The 14,043-nt window shown below is 49.3% G+C and overlaps 1 protein-coding gene across 1 annotated transcript in view; it reads left to right on the top strand.

Moving 5' to 3' along the window:
- GRIK4 (glutamate ionotropic receptor kainate type subunit 4) overlaps nucleotides 1-14,043 on the top strand; it is a gene marked incomplete at its 5' end in the record, with an annotated part of 314,312 nt that overhangs the window by 130,228 nt on the left and 170,041 nt on the right. Inside the window, one exon of the mRNA XM_081241422.1 lies at nucleotides 8,095-8,259. Within this exon, the coding sequence (XP_081097548.1) occupies nucleotides 8,095-8,259 (165 nt within the window). The remainder of the gene's footprint in view (nucleotides 1-8,094; nucleotides 8,260-14,043) is intronic.

Genomic DNA, 14,043 nt, shown 5'->3' with positions numbered 1-14,043 from the left:
TGATTGTGGAGTGCTGGGTGGTGGTTAAAACTCTGGTGACACAACACTGTAAAACAACTGTACTTCAATTAAAACAAATAAATAAAAATCAAAACATTAAAAACAAAAAGTAAAAAGTGAGAGTTATGAGGTCGCAGTGAAATCGCTGAAATGAAAGGACTGAACTAGAACAGCAGTGTTGAGACCAGAGAGAAAGGAGTGATTTGAGAAATCTTGAGGAGGGAAAATCAGAAGCAACCAGGAGGTGAGGAATTGGGGTGAGGCCATGCTGCCTGGGTAGCTGGTGCTGCTGTTAACAAAACTCAGGGATATAACAGGGCGAATACAGGAGAGAAGAGGGTGGGTTTAGTCGGGGTTTTACTAAATTTGGGATCCTCGTCAGACATTTGCATGGGGGATCATCAGGCAGGTGGACGGACATAAGTCAAGTACCCCCATGGAGGTGGCTGTGAGCGAGACCATTTAGGAAGCCCCTGGGAGTGAGGTGAGAAGAGGGCTCTGCACAGCCCCTTGGGGTTCCCCGGTATTTAAAGGTCAGGCAGGAGAAGTGTACCTTGAGAGAATGGGCAGAGAAGTAGGAGGAAAGTCCCAGGGGGGTCGTGCCATGGAAGCCACAGAAGCTGAGGGTCCCGGGCACAAAAGAGCACCGGGGACCCTCAGCTGCAAAGAGAACCCGGGAAGTGACCTGATGACGTGATCTAGTGGCTCATGGGCTGGACCAAGGCTGCCGTTAAGAGCTGGGTGATCTTGGGCAAGTTGCTTAACTCTTTCTTAGTGTTCTCACCTATAAAATGGGACAGTAAGCTGTAGGGTTGTGTGAGGATTAAATGAGGTGATACACACGATGTTCTTTGAACAGCACGTGGCAAATAAAAACAGTCACGCCAGCTCGGGACGTAATAAGACAAGGAATCAAACGTGTCCACCAGTTTTGCAAAAATGGGCTATTGAAGGTTATTTGCCTTGTGTGTACAGTTTGAGTGGGTGGTGGGGACAGAGGGAGAGTCCAGGGTGGGATGAGGTAGAGTTAGAAAACGTTGATCCCTCACTGGAGAAGCCTGACCCGAGTTGCAGGTGGGGTAAAGGGAGGGCCGGAGGGACATGCTTGGTCCGTGTGGTCAGTGGAGGGTCCCGATGGGAGGGGAGGGCTCTGGCCATGTTTTAGTGGAGGGGAATGAGTGGGTCTGGGACAGACACTGAACATAAAGGAGGGCAGGGAGGCGTGGTGAGGCAGAGAGCCAGGCCAGGGGACCTCCTCTCACAGGACCCCCCTCATCTGAGCCCAGTGGAAAGGGGTCGGGGCACAAAGCTGAGGCAGTTCACCGAGAGTGTCCTCGGTGTAGCCAGCCCGTGGGCTGAGGGTGAGGAGGTGAGAGTGGGCAGTGGCTAGAGGTGAAGGTCCACGGTGTGGCCTGAACTGTACACCATCCCTCCCCACCCAGACTCATCTGTTAGCATCCCAACACCCAGGACCTCAGGATGTGACTGTATTTGCAAGTAGGGTCTCTAAAGAGGTAATTAAGTTAAAGTGAGGTCGTATGAGTTGAGTGGGCCATAGGCGAACATGACCGATATCTTTCTAAGCAGAGGAGATTAGGACACAGACATGGACAGTGGAAAGACCTTGTGAAGACACCAGAGGAAGACGGCCATCTGCAAGCCAAGGAGAGAGGCCTCAGAATAAAACCAAACCTGCCGACACCTTGGTCAGTTTCCATTGTTTAAGCCACCCCGTCCATGGTGCTTTGTTATGGCAGCCCCAGCAAACAGATACTCTGTAATGTCAGAGGACAAGGATATGATGCGTGTTGCCCCCCAGGGGAGGGGGAGGGTGTGAGTTTGCCGTGGGAGCAGCCTGCACCGTGGTGAGGTTGCCTCCAGCAAGATGACTGGGACCACCAGGGGTGAAACGAGGGACACTGGGAGGATACAGGTGAGTGAGATGCCCAATGAGTGATGGTGAGGGGCTGGGACCCCAGGGAGCAAGCAGCCCGCGGCTTGGCTTGGGAGCAAAGCCAACTGATTCCCTGGAGGCTCACATCGCCTCTTCTTGTGAGCATGGGGCTCTAACAGGCGCGTTATAGATACTGTCTATAAAGACTCTCCAGTAAAACCTCTTTATTCCTGCCCTTAAAGAGGTAAGAGTTATCGAAGTGCTTTGAAATCTTCAGCAGTGGGACTCTGGAAGGACCAAGGGATTAAGGAGGCTGATTCTCCATCTGAGGGGTCACTTGTGGGCTGCTGAGAAATTGTGGAGGGAAGGCAAGCCCCATTCTGATGGACACAGGTGAGCAGAGAGCAGGAAAGCCCCCAAACCTGGGAAGGAGGGGTCCGCACAGGTCCTCTGCCCTGCAGGCCTGGGCATAGGAGCTGCCCTCGGTCCACGCCTAGTCTAATGCCTACTGCACCAGGCACAGTGTCTGCTCCTGGCTGTAGGGCATGAGAATACAGTGGCCTTACATTATTGATTCACTCAATACCATTCATTAAGGGCTCAATGCGTATGTATCTGGGATTGCACAATTGCAGAGATGAATAAGGCACGGCCCTCGCCCTCAGGGAGCCAGCTGTCCAGGGGAGAGAAGATGGACAAATAGGCATAATAAATAATAGAGAGTCAGAAGTGCTTACTGTCTGAGGACAAGTACAGAGAAGTTTCTGTGAGTGTTCTAAGAAGGGGGAATTGATGTGGGACGGGGAATCTGGGGAGTTTCAAAGGAAGGAGGGATCGCTCTGGGCTTTTAAGGTACAAGCTAGATGAGGAAACTCACATAGAAATGGAAAGATAAATACCCTCCAAGGCAGTGCATGGAAATCCAAGGAGAGCACTGGGCTGGGGAGTCCGGGGAGACTTCTTGGAAGAGGTGGTCTGAGGTGGGCCTTGTAGGGAGAGGGGAACAAGAGGCAGGGCCAGTGTCAGTAGAGGCATGGAGGAGGGAATATAACCCGTCAGCCCAGGTCCTAGCTCAGAGGCGCTGTCCCTAGGGGGATGGAAGGTGTGCCACAGGTAGAAAGGTGTGGAGGGCCTGATGCCATCCTGGAGGCTCGATTGGGACCAACCCTTCAGACCATGGGGAGGCTTCAGCGGTCTGAGCAGGTCAGTGATCACACATCCTCCCCTGGGTGGTCATGGCCATGATCACTAGGGGTGAGTAAGAAAGCACCCCAGTGGGCAGCCCCAGCCTGCCAGCCCTGGGGGAGGCGTCCTCTCCAGAGTAGACATAGGCATGGGCCCAGAACATGGAGGGACACTTGGGTGGAGGTGGGCAGAGTCAACAGGCCGCCCTTTCTTTGGCACGAGCCTTAGAACTCAGAGACGTCCCAGCAGAGGGTAAAGCACTTGGCTCATGGGGAGAAAAGCCAAGGGAAATGTGAGGGCTCGTGGCTCCCCGGGCGGGAAGGAGTCATGAGTCCATGTGGGTTTGAAGAGTCATTGCAGAGTCCCCATGGCTGGAAAGGGGGCGGACCCTGGTCCCTAAACACGTCTCCCCATCTCAGCCTGGGCTTTGTTGCAGAGCCAGATCACCCCCAGCCCCGATCAGCCTCACTGTGGCTGCAAGTTGACTTGTCTGCAGGGGTGGAGGATGTGCCAGATGACGTGGCTCCTCCTTAGGCAGCGGCTGGGGACTCAGCATCCTGGCCCAGCCCGACAGCCAGGCCTGGGGATGAAGGTTAGGAGCAGCGGCTACACATTCAGTCCTGTGCCAGCTGCTCTCCTTCACCCCTGGGCCCCGCAGGTGAGAGCTGGACAGCAGGGATGCTGCTCGGTGATGCCTGCTGGGGACATGTCCCTCTGATGTCCCTGGAGGGCCTGAGCCTGTACCTCATCCTTACTGCCCCAGCCCTGGAATCTGGCTCCTGTTGTCATCCTAATTATTCTGATCCCAGTATGCTTGATGCCAGCCAACCACCCAGTTGAGGCTGTTCCCAGCCAGAAATTAATTATTGTCTAAAACCTAATGAAAAAGTGGTGCCCAGAATGGCATGGGGGCTGGGAAGGGAGGGAGGGCGGGACTGTGGATCTTGGTGAGTTGGTGAGCACCTGCCAGATACCTCTAAAGGCAGAGTCCTGAGTGCTGAGCACCGAGGGGACCTCGTGTGCCCCTTAGTGTATCATTCCCACATTCTCTCTTCCCTGCCATCCCCTCTCCCCACCCCCGGCCATGATCCCTCTGTCTCAAAGTGTGTCTGGTGACGCTCTGTGAGTTTATTGTGTGGTGTCACATGGTTGGCTGGTGTCCTGCATGTGAGGGTTTATATTAATTAGCACACTGTCTTTGTCAGCTTGAGCTGTCATAATAAAATACCACAGGCTGGGTGGCTTCAACAAGGGGCCTTTATTTCTCAAGTTCTGGAGGCTAAAAGTCTGCTGTCATTGTGCTGCAGGGTCAGTTCCTAGTGACAGCCTGCTTCCTGCCTTGGGGGTGGAAGAAAGTGGGAGGGAACCTTCTCTGTTGTCTCTTCTTCTAAGGACGCCAATTCCAAGAGATCAGAGCCCAGCACTTATAACCTCATTTAACCTTTATTACCTCTTAAATGTCCTATCTCTCTAAATGCACACATTAGAGATTTAACAAAGGAATTTTGGGGGGACATAATTCAGTCCATAGCACACACCATTTTTTTTAATTGAAGTATAGTTGGTTTACAATGTTGTGTTAATTTCTGGTGTACAGCAAAGTGATTCCGTTTTATATATATTTATTTCCATTATGGTTTATTACAAGATAGTGAATATAGTTCACCGTGCTATACATACAGCAGGACCTTGTAGTTTATCTATTTTATAGAAAGTCATTTGTATCTGCTAATCCTAAGCTTCCAGTTTATCCCTCCCCACTTTGGGAGGTGATTGAGCTTAGGGGAGGTCCTGAAGGTGAGACCCCAGTGCCCTTTTCAGAGTGACCAGAGAGCTTGATCTCCCTCTCTCTGCCGTGTGAGGACATCGGGAGAAGACAGCCATCTGCAAACCAGGAGGCAGGACCTCCCTGGAACCCAATTATGCTGGCACCCTGATCTCCTACTCCCCAGCCTCCAGAACCGTGAGAAATAAATACCACCCGCTCTATGGTGGTATTTCTTATAGCAGGGTGAGCTGCCTAAGACACACCTACCTAGCCTACTCCCTTCTCGGCAGCAAACCCCTGGGAAGATGAATTTCATTAGAAGGAATATGACCTGTGGTTAAGGATGCAGGGTCCACATGAAACTGACCTGGGATCCCCTCCCTCCTCTACACTCACCAGCCCTGTGAACGAGGTCGGGTCACTTGACCTCTGTGAACTCTGTTTTCTCATCTCCAAGTGAGGATGACACAGATAAACACCCTTATCTCACAGAGTTGTCGCAGACAGTAAGTGGGACTAGGTAAGTCCACTAGGACTTACCCTGACGTTGTCACTGGATAAATGTGTACCTATTAACATGAGGCTAGTATCCCATGGACCCGGGGCCTCTTTCCTGTGACTCGTGCAGGATGGCACTGCCAATTCCCGACACTTTAGATGTCTCTTTTCCATGCTCCAGGGCTGGGCTAATGGCTTCTATTATATTTTTAACAGTGAAACTTTTTTTTTTTTTTCCCACACATGTCTTTTGGAGAACTCCGATATCTAAAACGGATGGATGTGGAGTTGTGCTGGTTGAAATTGGTGTGGGGCTAGAGACCTCCCTTCAGCCTTCCTCTCTGCTTCTTGGAACCCAGGAACCCAGGGGCCCTCCAAGGAACACCATTTGAGAATCACTCCTCTGGGCTGCCCCACCTCCCTTCTATTCCCAAAGTCTTCCTTTCCTGGGACGGCACAGTGTAATTGTTCACATTTCTGCTTCCTAAGTAATAATCTCATTCTGGTCTTGCTTCCCTAAGGTGACCTGGGTAGGAATTTTAGGTGTCTCTGGGCTCTTCAGTCATACATCTACCGGTCCTTTGTCCATCCCCTCAGGGGGCTAATCCTATTAGGTGTGCATGGACTTTGCTACTTAACTCACAGAAGCCTACTTTATCGCCTAGTTCTTGGGATGCACCTCTGTGGCCCCATGTACGACCAACCCGTGTAAATGAAATCTAATTTCTATTGTTCAGGAAGGCTATGCCTATAAATAAATCCACAAATCAGAAAAAAAAGTGCTTTGTCATATTCTGTGTCCTGGTTTTGGTTTGGAAAATGGGTCACAGCAGATATAGGAGCCTTATACAGAAAAGATGGCGTAGAAACTGGGTCTCTGTCCATACCAGCCACAGAGATTCAAGGGCCACATGTCAGTGAAATCTATTCGGTTTGATTCTCTGTGTTGCTCTTCTGCGGCTTCAACCTCTGCAAGATAAGTTTGATCTTTATTTTTGTAGCAGCTTTATTGATATATAATTCATATACCACACAATTCACCCATTTAAAGTATACAATTCAGCGTGTTTTAGTATATTCACAGAGTTGTGCAACCATCTCCATGATCAACTTCAGGACATTTCTGTCATCCCCCGGAAAACACTATGTGCATTAGTGGTCACTCTCCATTTCTCTCCAACTTCCTCACTCGCCACCACCACTGCCACTGGACCACAGCTAATCTACTTTCTGTCTCTATTTGCCTATTCTGGACATTTCATATGAATGGTATCTTTCAACACAGGATCTTTTGTGCCTGGCTTCTTCAACTGAGCATAATGTTTTCAGGGTTCATCCATGTTATGGCATACATCAGTACTTTATTCCATTTTATTTTTGAGTAATATTCCATTGTATAGATATACTAAATTTTTGTTCATCCACTCATCAGTAGATGGACGTTTGGGTTTTCCCACTTTTTGGCTATTATGAATAATGCTGCTTGGAACATTTGTATACAATTTTTTTTTTATTGTTTAGACAGAGTAACTTTATTTTTAGGACATATTTTATTTTTATTTTTTTAATTTGAAGTATAGTTGATTTACAGTATAGTGTTAGTTTCAAGCATACAGCATAGCGATTCTGTTATATATATATATATTCTTTTTCAGATTCTTTTCCCTTATAGGTTATTACAAACTAATGAGTATAGTTCTCTGTGCTATACAGGAGGTCCTTGTTGGTTATCTATTTTATATATAGCAGTGTGTATATGTTAATCCCAACCTCCTCATTTATCCCTTCACCCACACTCCTGTGTACAAGTTTTTGTGCAGAGATTTTCAATTGTGTAACTTCCTCTACCAAGAGAATGAATGATATCAATGGCTAGATTTACTGAGTGTTTGCTGCGCAGCAGATACTGTGCTGAGCGCTTCACATGCATTATCCATGTCATCCTCACTGGAGCCCAAAGAAGAGGCTCTCTCCCCATTTTACAAGTGAGGTAACAGAGGCCCCATAGCTAAGACGGGGCGGGGCTGGGATTTGAACTCAGGTTAACACGTATCCTTAATACTGCTTCCAGAAGGTGGGCAGCTCTTGGTACCACACCACTCCAACCATTCACACGGATTGTCACAATGATTGAATTTTGATGGTGTGCCACTTACATGCATTGTCTTACTGGATTCTCACACCAGCTCCCATGAGGTTGTCTTACTATTCCCCATGCTCAGTGAGGACAGACGTTCATAGAAAGTACGTAGCTCATTAGGTGACACGTGTCATCGGTGGACAACCGGCATTCAGCAGTGTCCTGCAGCGGCTCCTTGATACCACAGGTCTCCCTCTCAAACCTGGCCTTCTTCAACCCTAAATCACCTCCAGGAGAGTTTCTCATATGCCCAGAATACCATTTTCAAAACACTGCTCCCATCTCCCTCCCTTTGCACACGTGTGCCCACGTGTGCAGGTAAACCTAGATCCAAGGGTATCGCTCTGCCTGAGCCTGAGGACCTCTTCCAGGTAGGGCCCCTGGTGGCCTGCCATGGCATTACAGTGTCCCTGAGGTGACTAGCCACACTAGAGTTCGCCGCTACACCTGGCTACAAACCTAGACCCTTAGCCCGCAGGGGACTTGCTTTGGGGACAGTTCTGAGGATGGCAGGGTGGAGGTGGAAGGCGGCATGGGGGGGAGACTGGAGCAGAAGGAGGCGCAACGGTAGAGGGTACCAACTGTGTCCATGTGGTTGCCTGCCCACAGCTGCTATCCTGGATGACCCCATGGAGTGCAGCAGAGGCGAGCGGCTGTCCATCACCCTGGCCAAGAACCGCATCAACCGTGCTCCCGAGAGGCTGGGCAAGGCCAAGGTCGAAGTGGACATCTTTGAGCTTCTCAGAGACAGCGAGTACGAGACTGCAGAAACCAGTACGTAGCATGGGCAGGGCTGCCCTCTGCTTCCCTTGCTGGCGGAGGAGGGGCTGGTGGTGTGAGCTGCACCCATCGCCGGGCCTGTGATGTAGATATTCCCAAGAGAGGAAGAGAAACATGCACCAGGAAGCCCTATAGGGCTTAGTCTGGACAAGATCCCAGGTTTTGTTGCAAATCATGTGTGGAGTAGAATCAAGACAGGGAATTCATTCATTCCTTCATTTACCCATTCATTCATTCCTTCATATATTGATTCATTCATCTCCTGGACATTTTGTACACAGATCCCTGAATGAAACCTTATATGGGATTAAGAAAGGAGAGATTCAGCCAGCCCCAGGGAAGCATAGTCATGGCACATCTGCTTCCTGTCTTGCTTTCTTTTGCTGAGGGCAGTGTTATGGGAAGAAACTGAGACTTGGGCTGGACATCAGCCACTCACTCTGTGGGTAACCTTGGACAAGTCAGTGATTCTGTTTAACCTCAGTTTCTTCATCTGTAAAATGGGAACACTAAGGTCTACTTTGCAAATCTTGCAAGTCATTGTGAGATTTAAATGACTTGCAATATAGGAAAATCCTCTGTGAGTTGCAGTGCTTTACATTCATACTCAGTTGGTCACTCCAGTCACACGTATGGAGCCCCTGCCATGTGCTGGGCACTGCTTTTAATTTTCCCAACAACCAGAGAGTTAAGTGTTATTATTCCCACTTTACTAAAGAAACTGAGGCTCAAAGACATTGCATAACTTGCCCAACCCCAGAGCTAGTCAATGGCTGAGCAAGTCCTGGACCCTGAACTTGCATCACGACCCTGCAAGTCTAGTGTCCCATCCACTCCACCTCCCCTGCACTTCTCTGGTGTGTGGCTGGTATTACTTTGATGACTTTACAGGATGAGCTTCCAGGTTAGTGGGGTGGTGGCTTGTAGCTAAGCTGGAAATGAAGAACTCCAGTTCAGAGGGAAGGAGGGGGAGACCCTCAGCCCAGAGAGATGATGGCCTCCATTCCCTAAGGCTCTGGAGCCCCATCTCCTCCCTTTCTAGCCCATTTCAACATTTAATGATGCTCAATGGAAAAACCAAACCAAACTAAAGAGCAACTTGCTTAAATATACATGTCAGACATCTGGTCTTCTGCCTGTGGGTCCAGGGATGCTCTCATCTGGGTTATTAATATTGCAAGAGAAGAAACCCATTTACACTGGCTTAAGTACAATTGGTAGGATATTGTATGGATCCAAAGAGAGAAGGACGGGAGGAAGGCAGTGGCTCTCTGTCTGTCTCACAGCGTCTTTAGTGCTCTTGTTGTATTGGATCCATGCTCTTCCCTCTCTGCTACTTTGACTTCCCTGGTTTATTCATCATGCCCGTAATGGCCATCCAGGCCCAGCTGGCAATTTGTTTATCCATTCAGGAAACTTTTATAGAGCATTTGCTCTATTTCAGGCCTGGCTCAGGATATCATGCATTGGGAACAATGCAGAAAACCAGATAGACACAGTCCCTGCCCTCAGGTGGCTTACAGTCTCTCTTCAGTGTGCAGCTTCCCTCAGTGCCTCTTGGTTTGGATTTTCAAGGTAGAGGATCTGATTGGTCCTGTCTCACAAGCCACAGGCATTGACCAGATGACCTAAGAGCTACCCTTGGGGAGAAAGTCCACTCCTAAAGACTCAGGGTGGATTTCTATCACACAAAACAGGGTTGTTGAGGCCAACAGGATCTATGGACACAGATTCCTTCAGAAGAAGGCATGGTGGAACAGGTACCTGGAATCGTCATTCATTTATTCACTTGGTCAGTCAATAAATAAATATTTATTAAATGGGTGCCTGCTGTACTCTATCCTAGGCAATGGGGATTCAGCAGGGCACAGGTAGAAATTCTAGTTGTCATAGAGGTTAAATTCTAGTCCAACAAAAGGAAGATTCAGATTTCTCAGGATCTTCAAAATGAAAGCAGAAATACCAGCAATGACTTCTCATGAATCTCCTGGTCCTGTCTGTATTGTAGTGTTTCTTTTTTGTCCATGAGGGCAGGTCGCAGACGGGGGTCCCGATTGCTAAATGGTTCTGTAGTCTATTCTTTGAAAAACCAACTCCCCCTTCTTTTTCTTTGGTTCTTCAGGGTTTCCCTCGCAGGACAGAAAGCATGGATTGCCCACTGAGGGTGGGGGTCATTAGCAGATGTACATTTCTTCTCCCAATGACCCAGGCTTAGAGGAGTCAATACATCTAAAATATTAAGCTGGATGAATCAGGGGAAGAAAGGAAACTGATATCTTTATTCCACGTTACAGAGCTTTGGAACATCTTTCTAAGGCCCCTCTTTTAGGCACCAAGTATTTTACTATCACGTGGCCCTTGGTTCAGCTTTTACATCTCACTGTGTTTGAGGCATGATTAGCATTTGTTAGAAAAGAGGGCTTTGGGATCTTTCTACCCCAAAGGCTTTTCATCTAAAGCCTGAGCTGCTCTCTCCCGCAGTGGATTTTAAACACCACCCAGATAGTTCATAGAAAGCTTCCAGCCCCGCTCGCTCTTTCCCTCCCACAGTAAGGGGGAGAGTGGGTGGTGGGTTACCGCGTTTAGCTCAAGTGGGTTGGGGCGGGACTGGGGGGTCAGTGGCGGGATGGGGGGATGAGATTAAAAGGAGGCAGCGTCCCCAGGTGAAGGAGGAACAACAGCTCTGCGATCCCTACGTTGGGGAGACCGTGGTATAAAGAGTAGGAACATGGATTTTAGGATCAGACCGACCAAGTTTCCATCCTGGCTCGGCTGTTTACTATCTGTGTGACAGTGGACAGGCTGCTTAACCATTTCGTGCCTCCGTTTCCTCATTTGTAAAATGAGGTGATGGTAATAACACCTCCTAGGGTCATCCGGAGCAGGACACGAGACAGTGCAGGTGAGTTCATTAGCACCGTGCGCATACCAGGTAGTTAGTAAGTGGCAGCTATGGATTTCATTGTTGGCTTTATTCTCTCACCAGCACCACCTCCCCGCCTTGGAGCTGGCTTCCTCCCCCTCTGACCATCCTGTCTCTCTCCCTGTCTCAGAGTTCAGCCATCCCTACCTGGCGGCACCGTCTACCTCCCGGGCTCCTCTCACACCACCTGTCTTAATGTCAGGTGCCTCGTGGGGCCTCGATCATAACTGGATATTCCCCTCTCCTTCCCGTTTTCTGGGTTGATGCATCCGACAGCTCTGAGCCTTTGTGTGCCTCCCAGAGCCAGCTACTGCTCAGTCTCATGGTGGCTGTGTCTTCCCTGGGTTAGTGGCCTGGGGTTGATTTGCATTGTTAATGTAAAACTACTTGAGTGGCTCTGGGGCCCTGACGAATGCCCCCAACCTCACACCTGTCACCCGGTGCCCCGAGACTCCGCTTCAAGGGGATAAAAGAGATCCTAGGGATGACATTCTTGGCTGCAGAAAGCAGAGGCTCTGATCTAAATGGAGGTGGTAGCAATCCTACAGGGTACTCTTGTGCCCACTCTCGGCAATAGGTGAGTTTCAAAAACTCTGCACAAATAAGGAGTCACATTGGGGACGGGCGTGTCATTCAAGGGCAGCAATGGCAATTTCAGAATCGAAGAGGATGAAGTGTAAAACTAAAGATGCTGGAGTTCAACCATCTCATTTGCTAGTTGAAAGCAAGGCTGGGAGATGGAAAGTATCACACGGGGTGTTAATAACAACCTGGACACTGGGAAGATACAAGTAGCAAACCACCCTGCTTTTATCTGGTTCACATAGATTTTCATATAGTGGGTTTATGTAAAGTGAGGGTCACCCAAAAAGCTTCCTCAGACGCACGTCTAATCCCCTCTACCTCTCTGCCTGGTCACCATCATTGCCTCAGGCTTCTTGATGTTTGACTTCCCAGCTCCCTCTGCGCAGCCCACAGATCTGAAATAAGAGGGCTGGACAAGACCTCTCAGGTCACCTCCCCGCTCGGCCATCCCTTCCATTCCTTGCTCAAGTATCTTATCTCCATCTCTGCCTTTCTCGTGCAGCAAGCTCCCACAGCATCGCCCTCCTCTGTTCCTATAGATCCCTGTGTCTCCTACAGCGAACCTATTAGAGCTAAACTAAGTGCCACCCCCTCCCTTATCACCCAGACACCCTGAGGCACCATCCCTGCTGCTGCCAGAGCCAGTCTGAAGTTTAATTTACTGCAGAGCTAAAAGCAGGAGCCTCCCTGTCAGCCCCTCACCTCTGCCCCGGCTTGTCTCTATGAGGACAAGCGTGCTATCAGCTGTCCACACTGTTTCCCCTGGAAACCCCGAGGCTCACTGGTTCTCGGGCCCCGTGAGGCCCCAGTGCCTGGAGGTGGGCACAGAGAGTGGGCTTCCAGCTGCCCCTCCTGCGCAGGATCCCGAGCTTCTCGAAGGCTCTGTGGGCACGACCTCCGCTGATTCAGAGCTGCTTCTAGTAAGTAAAGGCTAACATCCCTCCATCAGCTCAATAGAATGACTCCAAGTCAGCATCAGGGAAAAAGGTGAGAAGCCAGAAGAGAAGGCATCCGGATAGTGATGAGTCATTCAACACGCATTCCCTGCTTCCCTTTTCCCCCTCACGTATGCGTAACAGGGACTCAGAAATGCATTGAATTACAGTGGTTAGAAATGGCCTGGCCCAACCTCCTCATTTTACAGATGGGGAAACTGAGGCTCACGGCCTTTCCCAGGAGGCAGCTAAGACCACACATCTGAAAAGTGACATAAATCTCAGTGGCTCTGCTGTGGGCTTGCCAGGGAGTGGCTCAGACAAGGGCAGACGGAGGTCAGAAGTAGGTCATAGGTGTAGCTAGGCCGTCAGGTAAGGCCGCTGGGCCAGAGCTTGGAATATTTGACAGGTGAGGGCATCCACGCAGAAGCCTTAATAGCATGCTTGAGGAAGGAAAAAAAAATGGAATACCTTGCGGCACAATGACAGCTGGGTGTGGCTAAAACAGGGAGCATCTGCCGGGGGGGGGGGGGCAGTGGTGAAGGCCAGGACTGGAGAGCTGTGTAGAATAGCGGTCAGGATCCTAATCCCCAGCACCGGGGGGCTTATCTCCTATGCCTCAAGCTCCTCATCTGTCAAATGGGAACAATAAGAGTTCTCACTTCATGAAGTTGCTGAAAGATTAAGTGAGATGATGCGCTTAGAAAACTTAGAGCAGTGCCAGGAGTCAGGTGAACTCTTGATAAATTTCACCTATTAGTATTATTTAGTAGTAGAACTAGTATTGTAACTCCTCGCTCTCTGGATGATTGTAAGGATTCAGGGTGGTATTATGTCTGCCAGCCCGGTGCCTGCGTGTGTAAACTCCCCGTACATGGTGCTGCTGCTTCCATGGTGGTCTGGGACCAGGCTGAGGGCTTTGAATGATACGCCGTTGGTGGGAGGAGCCAATGGTGGGTTTGTTTTCCTTCCAGTTTTATTGAGACGCAGTTGGCATACAGCACTGTGTAAGTTCAAGGTGTACAGCATAATATTTGACTTACATATATTGTGAAATGATTATCACAGTAAGCTTAGTGACCATCCATCACCTCATATAGATACAAAATTAAAGAAATAGAAAAAAGATTTTCCTTGTGATGAGAACTCTTAGGATTTACTTTCTTGACAACTTTCATATAGAACATACAGCAGTGTTAATTATACTTATCCCGTTGTACGTTACATCCCCAGCTCTTTTATAACTGGAAGTTTGTACCTTTGGACTGCTTCATCCGATTCCCCCTCCCCGCACCCTCTGCCTCTGGTAACCATGAATCTGATCTTTCCTGTGAG

Source organism: Mesoplodon bidens, assembly GCF_964165515.1.
Source record: "Mesoplodon bidens genome assembly, chromosome: 7".
In the NCBI taxonomy this organism is placed as follows: domain Eukaryota; kingdom Metazoa; phylum Chordata; class Mammalia; order Artiodactyla; family Ziphiidae; genus Mesoplodon; species Mesoplodon bidens.
This window is presented reverse-complemented; position numbering and strand designations above follow the sequence as displayed.